Genomic DNA, 13659 nt, shown 5'->3' on the forward strand with positions numbered 1-13659 from the left:
AACCGTAAGCGTAATGATTTTTTAACATAGTCAGTTCAAACTGTAAATGTTTGCCGCTGTGTAAACAAGCTCTTTCGTAACAACACTCACTAAAAACGTAATCGGATACTTGTCCTTTTGTATGTGCAGGGCCTAATGCAGTAACAAAAACATTGTTATGTTTAGCTTGCATTTCACTTTTTACAACACATGATTTTGGCGTATCTTGCGACTATCCTCTCGCTGGTGACATACGCATCTGCCGGCATGCGTTTCTGCGTAATGTGTGTTTATTCGCGTGCGCGCGCCTCGATTGTCCGTTGACCACAAATTACTTGTTGCTCCAGCTGCGTTAAGTGCTAGTTGAATTTTAAGTGCATTTAAGAACAATTACGTGGTATTTATTTGACAGAAACGTGTTGCAAAATAGGAGTTCTTTTGCAGCATTTCATATAATGATCAAATTCAAGATATAAAACGTCCAAAGGTTAGCCCGTGTGCAAAATCTGGCGCGAAGGTTTAGTAAAAATATCGCATGAAGACACAAGCAAGTGTAAGTCCGAACAACAGGGCACACATGGTTTGTCGTTGTGCGATCGCCGCATTGTTCCAGTTTAAAACACATTTATCATGTGACCCGGCTTCCACGTTCTCGATCGCACACACATGATCACGTTGACACGCATCGCCGCACACGTCTTGTACATAAGAAACGGTGTTGAGAAGGTGAAAGCGCTGCAGAAAGGACAAAGGGTCGCAGAGATCAGAGTCGCACGGTCTGTCTGACCTAAGTCTCTGCGCCACAGAACACATTGATGCCGGGGAAAGGTCTTCAAGGTGAAATTCCTCCAGAGCAGTGTACTCTTTGCCCCAGACAGCGCTGCCCAGTCGGTTGGCCTCGGCTAGATCGAGGTAATATTGCGTGTAGTCCTGTGTGAAGAAAATATTTTCCACAGAAAATGTACTAAATGCGACCAACGTGTGTTGTAAATATTGAACATTTATACGACGTCTGCTTAAATTAACTTCAAACTTTGCAAACCAGTAGTCCTATGTAATTTTGAATCAGTCCTATATTTCAAATCAATTTTAATCATATTCTTTATGTGCGGGCCTACCAAAGGCTTAAACGTAGTTCGATCGTATTTAAAGCTGCGTATTCCAGGATTGGAAGAACCATCTCGAACGCCAATTCGGGGAGTTACGCCAGGCGTGTAAAACAAAGTTGCAATCTGCAAACATGTGTATAGTTAGTGAAATTAAAATGCTACATCTCATCTTCAGTTGACTAATTAATTTTTCCGAAGCAATTTTTCGTCAAATTGGGTCTGTTTTAAAAAATGTTTACACTGTAAAATGTGAGTATAAGAAATTCAAATATTATCGTTAAGAAATTTCGAGTGGGATGTGTAGATTTGCTTATCTATTGTGCGGTTTACAGTTTTTCACGTTTAAATCAGTGTGGGTTGTGTATAAGTTTTACATGAAAACCATAGAAAGTCTCCAGGCATAAAATATCTCGGTAACCAACCGGTTGCTTGTCGTCATCGTAAAACAAACGAAAGCTGTCCGTGTGGTGATGCCCAAAAAACTGGCCCTCGATGACGTCAGAGTAGTCCTTGATAAGCTCCATATATCTCTCGTTATAACGACTGAAGTAATATGTTTCGCTGGCTTGCATTTCAAAGAAACCTGGTCCGATGTGTCCAGTGACATAAACCTGTAATACACGTTTCTTTGTATTTCGTTTTCTTCATATGTAGTACTTGTGGATCGTGTGGATTGCTATTTGGTTAGGCAGTCAGACATGCGGTTTGAAGGTGAGTTAGAACTTGTAGTATAATGCTTTTGCATCACAAACAAATTAATCTTAAAGTTTTAACTATGTGATTATATTTTTCTCCCCAGCCCAATAAATCACACCAAGCTGTACTGAGGATACCTTATAGGTTGAAACAGTGGCCTTTGCCTGCAGCTCACAGAATTCATGTTTAATATATACCCAACATATCATGTATGCGCAATGTTTACCTTTTCATCTTCATTCCTTGCCATTTTCAGTTCGTTTTCGAACCATTGGAACTGATCCACTGGATCAGGATCGATTTCACCGTTTATGTGTTCGTTGCTTAAGTCCCACATGTTGGTGTTAAGAGTGATAATTTTAAGCTTACTGTTGGGCGCCAATCTTGACCCATAACCGGCTGCAAATGCATTGAATTGCTATTTCAAGAGTGTAGGTAAATTTGACTAATTTATTTTCATTTGTATGATCTGCAACCAGTTTTGGAACCTGCAAGTGTTGCATAAACGGTGGCATGTATGTTTTCTTGAAATAACTTTACAAACCCCCAAAACGCAATTTTAATCTCAGTAAGTTACTGATAGATAACAGTGAACAAATTTAAGTGATTAAGTGACGCCAATGCTCTTAATAAAAGCAAAGCAATCTTTGGTCTGTGATTTTACTCGACTAAAACACATGCAAGACATATTCCTCTTTAACGCTGCTTACTTTCCCGAAATAAAACAAATTGCTCTTCAGTCATCCACTGTTCCCACATATCAGCTATGCCCCGTACGATGAAGTTTGGTTGCGGAGGCATTTGGTGCTTTGGGTGGTAGTCGTGGTTGCCTAGTGACGGGAACACAATGGTCGATGGAAAAGCTTTCTGCAGAAGGTTTGTAATGTTCCAAACGCTCTGCAGGACAAGTTCCTCGCTGAGGTAGCGGTCTTCTTCTGATGTGTGCAAAGTGTCGTCTCTATAGAAGGGGGTGAAGTTTTAATTTTACTGTACAGGGGATGGATTTGGGGATCTTTCTGCATTTACCCCGTCCACAATATGAAATCGGGTTGTCCGTCAATGCTTTGCATGGCGTTTATCGACGAATTTATCAGTTGAAGTGGGGAGTCGCACCTGTCAACAAAGTAAATAGCAATCAGGTACCAATTGTCTTGGTTACAGGACACAGGACAGATTAGGCAGTTATTAAATTAAAAAAAAACCCTAACTGTCTTAATGCACACAAATCCACAGTTATTTAGCACCTGTAATCTTCATATGTGCCAGGATCAATTGGTGCCGTCGAATAGGAGGACGGGCATACTTCCATACCAGTCTCGCCCTCTGGCTTGTAATACAACTCCAAATGGAAGTCGGATATGTGCCAAAACGTCCCGGTTGCATCACTCAAAGGTGATCCGCACGCAGTCTCAAGCAAATACAGCAACAAGATACTTTTCCACGTGACATCCATTTTTCTGCAGATAATACGCTGAAAAGTATATTACTTTATATTACTACTTAAAAGTATCATAATTGACAGAACAACAACATATCGCCGTAATGTACTTTACATTTAATACGTTAGACCATTTATTTTTGCAACAAAGCAACTTACTGCAAATCTAACCACCCTAATTTTTTGCTTGGCTATTCATAATCTTTTCATGCTTTTCAGCTAATGAGTACTCACTGACGCCAATCTATTTCATCAGTTTGTTTACAAATGACTGCCTACGTCAGGTAAATATTTACACCCTATGGGTTTTAGTAGGTATAGCCCTCGTAAAACAAATTTCATTAAGTTTGCACAAGGGCATAACGTGACGCCATGTAGTCGAGCAATATGCGATAAGAGCAGTTTTCCCAATCCGCAAGCTGTTGCGTTCCAGTGTTCAGCTGCTCCCGTGGGATTATACAAGGGATGTATGTATGCTTTCATATGTCTGTCGTCGTATCCATAACAAACAGATAAAATATTAAAGTTTGGGACAATAATTTGGAATGCTAATGGCAACAAATGGATTGCCACCCCATTGCCTACTAACAGGCAACAACTAAAAATCGGTTTGCAAATTTGGTCCCACGAAGAAAAATATTTGGGATTTTATTGCATGTAAATGCCGTGCTTTAAAACCTAAAAGAGCGAAAAAAATAACGGCGTCACAGAGCACGCATCAGATTGTAATATCCAAATAGATCGAAATTTTGAAAATGTGCAGGTTTAATTTGTGTACTGTAACATACGTCACAGAAACCAGTGCTTGTATTGCGTAATGTTTTGCGCGCAGCTTTGCACATGTACTGCATAATCCCACAATGTGACCCAAATGATTGAGCCATCGAATATTCTCGAGTAAAGTGATTCATTCAACATCCTGTTTACCACATAAAATGTTCTCCTATGCTTATGTCACATCGCACCTATGTTCTTGTATTATATTACTTCAAGCGCCTCATGATATCACGTGACATTATTGACCAATCAGCTCTCATAATGGAGAGCGTTAAAAAGCCCAGGTTAGACCGGTAAATTCATTCTAATTCATTGTAACTGATTCTATTTGATGGCATCCTAACAACGTTGTATTGAAAGTTGTAATGTACCGTCGTAATGAAGAAGATAACAGAAATGAATACAATTATTCGGGAATAGATCTTGGTTCTGGGTGCTTTATAGAACGGGGCAGAAGCAGGTTTAACCATCAAATAGACTCAATAACCGCTCAGGCCATCGAGACACCGTTAAATATCTCTGAGACCCTTAGAGTTATTTACAATGATGCCCCGCTTGGAACGACTCCTTTCTTGAGAATCTATCGCTATCGACAACCTACAGTTTTGGATGGATTCTATCATCCAATCCGACCCCCAGGGATCTACAGGAACAAGCAAATCCAACACTCAAGGACCGATTTTCCGGAAAATCCGGAACAAGAACCAGAGGGCATCCACAGCCCGTGAGGTACAATATACAAACAATTTCAGCATCGCACAAACTTTAAACGCGCCGGAAACCATGCTCTAATTCGCATTTCAACGTTTTACCGAATTCATGTATATAACAGAACCATCATTTTCACGCTTGTGATCATAATTCGCCCCCTGAAAACTACATAACTTTTTTTCGCATTGATGACGGTCCGTCCAACATTTCAACGGACCCAGGAGGACAACTTAGTTTGCTATTGTGCATGTTTTTATTCGTATTACCCGTAGCCGCATCACCAACACGTTTTCCATGCGATTTTGTCCAGCCCAACTATCAGGAACGCCCGCCTGCAAAGGCCATGCCGACTGCTATTGGTTTTTACCTAAACGATTTAAATGATCAATTACGATCAAGTTTCCAACACCTGAATGCCGATGTATCCTACCTAGAATGTCAACTGCAATCTTATCTCTCGTTGCTACTTGCAACTAACGCGCGCATTAACCTCTCTCTTACTTTATCATTACTCACGGGACAACAGAAAGCAGCCATTACTGGAGAAACTATCACAGAGATCGGCTGCACGTACCGAAATGTACGCCTACTACGCTCCTTACAATATAATAATGTATTTGCCACACGTCCATTGTTTACCGAATTAGCCTGGCCAGCTAACTCGAAGCAAACCGTTTGGCAGCTGTACTCTAACGGAGAATTACACTCAAAGGTACAGTTTGTAGAGCACTACCAACCTTATAGGATTTTTCTCTTTAAAATACAAGGAAAAATCTTTCGGTTTATTAATTATACAATGTCCCATGTTGATGCGGATATCAACCAATTAACCCCGCAATTGCTTCCTATAAATAAGTCGATAAAGTAAGATAACTTTATCGAAGCTTCCAACATTCTATAGAATGTTCCTATAGGAACCCCTCATTACCCGCTGAGGGATCTAGACTCAATTCTTGCGTCACTGGCACAGACCAAACGGCAGAATGAACGCTTAGACTCGTATTTTGGAGGCAAAAGGACTTCTCCAAAACGTCGGATGTGGCAAACTTGCGCATCTTCAAGCAGCATCCATTCAGTACTTAAACAAACGTTATTAATGACACTCTCCTCTATAACAGACCCATTTTGGAGCAGTATTTTGGCTATTTTAGTCATTTTATCCTTAATTTGGGGTGTCATATTAACAGGCTTTGCAATTAAGCATGTCTGGCTACGCCTATACCCACGTGTAAGACCAACTATTGCTCATTATATAGCACGGGCTCGGACAAACTTAAATCCCTTTAATAGGAATGCACCAGGTAACGAACCTGAAGCAGCAGCACAAAACGAGGCTGAAAATAATCCCTTGCATGAATTGTACCCTGATTTACAAAATGTAAATGCCCAGCAAGAACCAGCCGCACCTCCCACTGCATAGGCGCATGGCCCTATCCATAAATCTTTGGGTGAAGTTTCCCGCATTGTTATCAACCCTATGACAGAGTAATCACCCTTTGTGTATTCGCATGACATTGCACATTTGTTGTGACTTTTCCTTGTGCACCATTATACCCGAGATTTCTCTATTAATAGCATACCAAATTTGCGTATTATATCATTTTTTTTCGTACCCACCATTTGCAATTTACTTGTTCAATCGCATTAACAACCTTTTTAATCGCCCACAGCTGATGTTATATTCATCACCTGCAAATCTGGGGGAAAGTATTTGTAACATACGTCACAGAAACCAGTGTTTGTATTGCGTAATGTTTTGCGTGTGTAACATACGTCACAGAAACCAGTGCTTGTATTGCGTAATGTTTTGCGCGCAGCTTTGCACATGTACTGCATAATCCCACAATGTGACCCAAATGATTGAGCCATCGAATATTCTCGAGTAAAGTGATTCATTCAACATCCTGTTTACCACATAAAATGTCCTCCTATGCTTATGTCACATCACACCTATGTTCTTGTATTATATTACTTCAAGCGCCTCATGATATCACGTGCTGACATTATTGACCAATCAGCTCTCATAATGGAGAGCGTAAAAAAAGCCCAGGTTAGACCGGTAAATTCATTCTGATTCTAATCCATTCTAATTTATTCTACTTGCTGCCATTCTATTTGCTGGCACCCTAACAACGTTGTATTGAAAGCTGTAATGTACCGTCGTAATGAAGAAGATAACAGAAATGAATACAATTATTCGGGAAGAGATCTTGGTTCTGGGTGCTTTATAGAACGGGGCAGAAGCAGGTTTAACCATCAAAGAGACTCAATAACCGCTCAGGCCATCGAGACACTGTTAAATATCTCTGAGACCCTTAGAGTTATTTACATATGCTTTCATATGTCTGTCGTACCCATAAAAAACAGATGAAATGTTAAAGTTTGGGACAATAATTTGGAATGCTAATGGCAACAAATGGATTGCCACCCCATTGCCTACTAACAGGCAACAACTAAAAATCGGTTTGCAAATTTGGTCCCACGAAGAAAAATATTTGGGATTTTTTTGCATGTAAATGCCGTGCTTTAAAACCTAAAAGAGCGAAAAAAAATAACGGCGTCACAGAGCACGCATCAGATTGTAATATCCAAATAGATCGAAATTTTGAAAATGTGCAGGTTTAATTTGTGTACACACACACATGTCCAAACATTCGTTTTCATTAGTAACGGAAACAAAATAAGACAGACTTAACACCTGAAAGTTATCTTTTTACTTTCTTTCACAGTGTCGCAAATTAGACTGTGTATGATCCGTGATACATAGCGACTGAGGGCGCGATGATTTTACCGCAAACAGCTGTTTAAGCTGCGAATTGCCTGTCATTATATTTGTTTGAGGTATTGTTGATCCTTTGTCAACTTGTATCGCGTGTGTCCTACTCAATGCATGAATGGATTAAAAATGAACATGCACTCAAACCAGCTTGATTTATTGCACCAGGAAACGACCTGTATCTCATCCTTGATTACAAAACCCGACAGCGTAACCCTAGAAATGCATTCTGGGGTTTGACGCAATATAGGGTACAGCAGAATTAAACTGATGCGCACGAAATAATCACATTTCCAGTAAGCTTCAGGCCATGACTTGCCGCCATAGAAGCAATAAAGCACACGCCAAAACAGCTGCAACAGCAAAACCCTTTCGGTGGATGCCTTCAGCGGCGTTGACGCAGTCGGTGTAAGGCTGGAAGTCGACTTGCGACACCGAACACACATGTAAACGCTGGCACTCTTCGTCGCATGGACGTTTGTTATACGACACTGAGTTGTGAAGGGCAAACTGCTGGAGGATGTCGTTTTCTTGACAGCTATCGCAATTCGGGTCAGCGTTGCTCATAACCTCGAGCAAACTGCTCATAGACTGCGTACTCAGATCGGGTATTTTGTAAGCTTCGGTGGCGCGGTATTCCACAAACCACTTGTCTTCGTTGTTAGCGTTGGCCACCTTCAAGTCCAGCATGTATTGCGTGTAATCCTGAACGGGAGACTGGGTTAAGAATAGTGGCATTGGGTATGCGGTCCAGTATGCTTAAATGTTTGCTCAAGGCTACAAGCTGCTAAAATTTTACAACTTGTGCACATATTAATTAAGGATATAAGTTTTGCACAGCGTGCAAACTCGATCTTATTTATTGTTGCGTTAGTATAGAAACAATAGGGCCAATGATAATAGGACTGCAAAGTCACCACAATATGGAAGCCCACGGTTAGCTAGCCGATTAGACCATTTTTAGTCATCTTAAGCTGCACTGATGACACCTTTGTGTTGACGCAGCGGTTCAAGGTGCTTGACATATTTAAGCATTGTAGAAGCCCCCGGTAGGGGATGGCTTGATATTTAAAAATGACACTCACCAACGGCTCCCCAGTGGCTCGGTCAAATTCAAACAAACGGACCCCGGGGTTATTGGCTCCATCCACCGCCCCCGGTAGTGTCGTCATCCAAGGGGAAACACCTGGGGTGATCCACAAAGACGACACCTAGCGGAGAACAGGTAACCACAAAAGCAGGTTGTTTCCCCAAACCGAGAGAGCCGACTCACCGTCGTTCCATTCCCGTCCTTGAAAATCCTGTAGGTGTCGGTGTGGTGATGACCGAAAAACTGCCCGATTATGACGTCACTAAATTCTCGAATGATCGCGTTGTATTGCGCGTTGTAGTCCTCGTAGAACCAGTACTTGTAGTCTACGAGCTCGAAGAAACCGGGCGGTACGTGGCCAATAACATACGCCTTTCAAAATTGTCAAGTTTAAGACATGTAACCAATCCTTTTATAAAAGGATTTGACAGAAACTGAGGATGCCTATAGGCGAAATTAAGATTTCTGCTAAAAAATAAAGATCGTATACACTGGCGCTGATCGTCCTTTACTCTATTTGGAGACTCAGGATTATAAAATATTTTGGTATTAAAATCATAATTGTTGCTTTTTTGTCATAAAAGTCTTTAAAGTCGTTTTCACCTGTTTTGTCGTTTTTTAGTAAATTCAATTTTGACCGTATTTGTCATAATTCCTCTGTCCCACAAGCCGAAAAACAACAAACCTTATATACCATATTTCTTGTAATGGGCCAATACGAACTGCTTTCATTTTTACACTTAACAGCTACGAATGTTCTTTAGCTCGAGTACTTTTACTAAACTAAGTACCAGCGGATATATAACAATTCTTCACCTTTTTGTCGTCCTGCCGGGTCGACGTAAGGACTTGTCTGAACCACTCAAACTGCTGGTTCGGATCGCCAGTCCCGTCTACCAGTTTATTCGATGAATACCATATGTTTGAGTTCAAGGATATTATGTTCAGAAAGGGAAATCCAGTAGGGTTGACGATGTAACATCCAGCTATACAAACACATAACTGCATTCAACAGGCAAGATCTTTTGTAGTCACACCAAGCTGTACTAATGAGACCTTATTGGTCGAAATATGTATGCAGCTCACGGAATTACTATTACATATTATTGGCTCAATGCTTATTCATATAACACATAAATGTCACATCGCATTGTGCTAGGAATAATGTAAATATCATTGTTGTGTACGGTAAAAAAGCAGCAATTCCCAGACGCGAGTAAGGTTTGCTTCAAGGTCGGTCAGCACTTTTATGGTGTCTTGACCAGGGCGCGACACCTTGCGGTTAACAACACACTCAACACACTTAACAACCATTTTGTTGCCTCAGGACAAATATATATTCCTAATTTACGTCCTGAAGTATTAAGGTGAAAAATTATGACTGTCTCCAAATCGAAACGCTCGTTTAAATGTCTTTTAATCTAGAATAACTGTAATCTCACTTTTACGCAATAGTTTTAACGATGCTTTATTGATACCACAGAATTACCGATTGTTTTTAGCTTTAAACACAACGTTCGCTTTCCACAACATCAAACTTGAATCGCCCGTGTGATGCTGTGGAAAGTGGCAAAAACATGCAATCGTGAACATTCGACTCTTTCAGTCGAATACGAACCAAAATATCTCACTCACTTTCGTTGAAGGTTTGTAACTGCCCTGGAGTCATCCAATCTTTCCACATATCAGCTACACTCTGGAGAATGTTGTTCGTCCCTTCCGGAATCTGGCTTTTTGGATGAAAGTCGTGGTTGCCAAGCGCCGCGTGGACAATGGTATTCGGAAAGGCAGCTTTTAATAGGTTGGTAAGGTTCCTGATGGTGTCCAAGACCACGTCCTCTCCCAAATACTTCTCTTGGTCGGATGTGTGTAGTGTGTCGTCACTGGAATTTGTATTGAACGAAATTCATTCAGTGCTTAAGGCATTGTTTCCTAACCTTTTTGTATATTCATGGACTCGTTATTGTATTCATCAAGTCTGCGACCCTAAAGTAAATTTTTTCCTGACGAAGTTTTACACGAGCAAACTATGTTAAATGAGAATGTGGTTCTGTGCCCATTCACGAGCCTTTTGGAGCCATTGTATGGATTCCGTGGAAGCTACGCACCTAAGATTAAGATCTCCTGGCTTAAGTTGGGGTTTTGTTTCAGGATTGATATTTTTTCCATGGTACCTAATTCTATTTTTTGTAATACTATGATCCAATCGTTTGATTTCAAAAAATCCAACTGACCCGCACCCAAGGCAAAAATAACTGGCAGTACGTTGAATCAACGTACATTAGCCGCATCTTATTTGTCCAAACTATCATTTATAACACTTAAGAACCGGGGATGAGGTTAGGTTTGGTAAACACACAATTGCACCACTCTTGCTGTTTGCAGACGGGGTTCGGTTTGCATATAGGCAAGTAGTGTCAAGATAAAATCGATTTGGCAGGATATGTTTTATAAGGTCGTTTGTATAAACATGACTCACCCTGTCCAAACGATAAAGTCCGGATCGGACTTGAATTGTTTCATCGCGTTGATGGCAGAGTTTATTAGTCTCATTGGTGAGTCGCACCTGGAAATACGTTTCTTTAGAATGAACTCTAAAAAAAGCTGTTTCAATGCATGCAAATTCTCACTGTAGTAAAGCCTGAGACGATTTAGGAAACTACAACCAAGTTGCCACCAAGCTTACATGAGTCTTACACAAACAAAACAGAATTATTGCCTATTTTTTCAAAATAATTCACTTGTAATCTCCCCACTGTCCCGGATTCATTGCGTCAGTTTCAAACGACGAAGGACAAACCTTGGCAAGGTTTGTAGCATTTTCGTTGTAATAGAAATCGAGATGGAGGTCGCTCACGTGCCAAAAAGTACCAACATTTCTGGGGGCTTTTTCTTGTTTTAAGAGTGAGCTGTAACACTCTCCGACAAGAATTACTGTCAGTGCCAATAATGCTTTCAAGTGCATTTTTGTTTATTGTTTCTATGGATCTGCCAAAACAAAAAGCAGGGTACTAGGAATATAACAATTTTCCAGAAAAATTCAAAAATCTACAAAATTGGTTACATAACTACTATAAAAACACAATTATAGTGCATCACATGCCTCACAAGTTGTAGCGCATCCTCCATTCATAAAACCTAGTAGTGTTAAAAATCACGTACGTCGGTGCTAATCTAGAACTCGTAAGTATAAGTAGGGCTGAGCAACGCCCAACCCAACTTTACAGTGCATGTGGTGCTGTGATTAAACTGCACGTATGTCAATATTTGTCAGGAACGGAACGACTTTCTGTTACGGCTGCACTGGCAAAAAAACACTGCTCGTAGTGGATTTTTAACCAGGGGAAGTTAAAACTAAAAGTTCCACTCTGGGGTGATTTGAATTCCTTTGCAGCAGTCCATTAAAAACGCTTGGTCACAAACCCGAAAAAGTAATAGAGTTTTATGTTTTTGATTTCAAACATATGTTCATTGCACTGAACCCTGATGATACACATGCACGTGTTTCCAAGTTGACTGTATTTTCATTCCCACCTTCAAAATGTGTAATTTAATTATATCCTTTTTTCGATTCAAGATCATGTTCTGTAGGCTGCGCCTTTTGGGGCAGCAAAATCCTATAGTATGATTGGCAAGTTTTTAAAAAAATCATGCAGCACCTGCCATGGCTTGACTGATGTTTACGCATCAAGTGTGAGAGACTGCGTTGTAATTGACCCATAGTTATATGTGGTCAAGAAGCGCCTAACCCAACGTAAGCACAGAGATTTCCAAACCACCGCGTCAGTATTATTCAATAACTAATTCCAGGCAAGCTCGCCTTTACAATGTGGACGTCATACGATGGCCATACAGCACCCAGGCAAACTACACATTTACCGGAAAAATAATCGCCACTAACAGCAAATATACTGTTATCGACGATTTCAAAGCCAATGTTCCCACCGGCGGAAAGTATGGACCCATTAAGGGCCGCGAACCGAATGTTTTCTGGCGTCGGCGAGGTCCCACGCTCCTCCTGCACTTCGCGTCATAGGGATGTTCATCACAATGCGACAACACAAAGAAGGCCCTGACTTAAACATACACATGTTGCCGCGATCGCCCCCCCAAAGGGGCAGAGGGCCGAAAATTGGCCAGCTTTCGCGTCGTGATCGCGCCGCTTGACAATAGTGGACATACGCGCAAGGTCTTTGTGTCACGTAAGGCGAATTAATCCCGCAATCAAATCACAATGGATATGAGGGACACATCACCACTGACACTCTAATTCGTCGTGATTGTTGATTTCTGGGGTCGGGACCGAGCGGTCATTAATATTTGATTCGCGTTCAGAGCGACGTGGCCACAAATGCAGTATCACTTGGCATGGAGGGTTAATTAACCCGATATCCACTTCTTTGTCGTGATAAGTATATATCTAGGAACTTTGGGGTTTGCGTGCGGCGAAGTTGAGTGTTACAATAATTAAACGCGAAAAGTCTGCCGAGTCGTTGACGTTTGATTGAAATTGATTTTATTCCAATGATGTTGGGTCGAGATCGTCGCTGATGCCACCACGCTGTGACAAGTGCTATTGTTATGCGCTGAACTTTAAACATAAAATGAGTGGAGAAGACCTCGATTTTGCAATTACCTTTTTTACGAGTGAACCTTATGATCAATATCCCTAGATTGCGTATTGAGTTTGCTGACAATAAAAGTAAATAGTTTTGGAATTGCATATTATTTCCATAAAAGATATTTGCTAGTTAATCTATTTTCTGGGAAATTATCCACAACTTGATCGAGATGGTTTCTTTCTTTTATCTTCAATTACATTTAAGGAAGCTTTTATTTCATTAAGCTACATTTAGGAAAACGTAAACTTAGTTTCGTTTAATAGAAACATATTTCACTAATGAGCAACTTCTATATTTGCAATGTATGATAGTGTTTAACTAATTGTTTTCATTTACAAATTGTTTGTTTAGTGTTCTGTTTAATTTTATTTCATTTGTACATTACTGCATACGCTTAAGCATAATTTAAAACTAAACACTTTGAATTTCTCGTTACCAAACATTGTTACCGTCATCTTGAA

General features: G+C 40.5%; 2 protein-coding genes across 2 annotated transcripts; both read right to left on the reverse strand.

Annotated features, from left to right (window-relative positions):
• Positions 1-465: 465 nt before the first annotated feature.
• Positions 466-3237, reverse strand: LOC145890009 (acid sphingomyelinase-like phosphodiesterase 3b). Its single transcript, XM_082981055.1, has 7 exons — positions 3029-3237; positions 2811-2897; positions 2495-2742; positions 2011-2183; positions 1511-1699; positions 1098-1211; positions 466-909 (listed from the first exon to the last, which is right to left on the reverse strand). The coding sequence occupies exons 1-7, from the start codon at positions 3235-3237 to the stop codon at positions 499-501; spliced, it is 1431 nt and encodes a 476-aa protein (XP_082837181.1). The 3' UTR covers positions 466-498.
• A 4529-nt stretch (positions 3238-7766) lies between these two features.
• Positions 7767-11551, reverse strand: LOC145889408 (acid sphingomyelinase-like phosphodiesterase 3b). Its single transcript, XM_082980360.1, has 7 exons — positions 11318-11551; positions 11056-11142; positions 10212-10459; positions 9393-9562; positions 8760-8948; positions 8572-8697; positions 7767-8191 (listed from the first exon to the last, which is right to left on the reverse strand). Exons 1-7 carry the CDS (start codon positions 11539-11541, stop codon positions 7790-7792), a joined length of 1446 nt encoding a protein of 481 aa, XP_082836486.1. The 5' UTR covers positions 11542-11551; the 3' UTR covers positions 7767-7789.
• Between the last annotated feature and the right edge of the window lie 2108 nt (positions 11552-13659).

This window comes from Ascidia mentula, chromosome 2 (assembly GCF_947561715.1).
Source record: "Ascidia mentula chromosome 2, kaAscMent1.1, whole genome shotgun sequence".
Lineage (NCBI taxonomy): Eukaryota > Metazoa > Chordata > Ascidiacea > Phlebobranchia > Ascidiidae > Ascidia > Ascidia mentula.

Bases quoted from the DNA above. Each gene is read 5' to 3' on its own strand.
- LOC145890009 (XM_082981055.1), bottom strand. From the start codon at position 3,237: ATGGATGTCACGTGGAAAAGTATCTTGTTGCTGTATTTGCTTGAGACT. The intron at 2,184-2,494 runs GTAAGCAGCGTT...ATGCATTTGCAG, and splicing joins ATTTGTTTTATTTCGGGAAA to CCGGTTATGGGTCAAGATTG. The intron at 1,212-1,510 runs GTTGGTTACCGA...ACATGTTTGCAG, and splicing joins ACGATGACGACAAGCAACCG to ATTGCAACTTTGTTTTACAC.
- LOC145889408 (XM_082980360.1), bottom strand. From the start codon at position 11,541: ATGCACTTGAAAGCATTATTGGCACTGACAGTAATTCTTGTCGGAGAG. The intron at 9,563-10,211 runs GTGAGTGAGATA...GTGTTTGTATAG, and splicing joins GTTACAAACCTTCAACGAAA to CTGGATGTTACATCGTCAAC. The intron at 8,698-8,759 runs GTGAGTCGGCTC...GTTCTCCGCTAG, and splicing joins AGGACGGGAATGGAACGACG to GTGTCGTCTTTGTGGATCAC.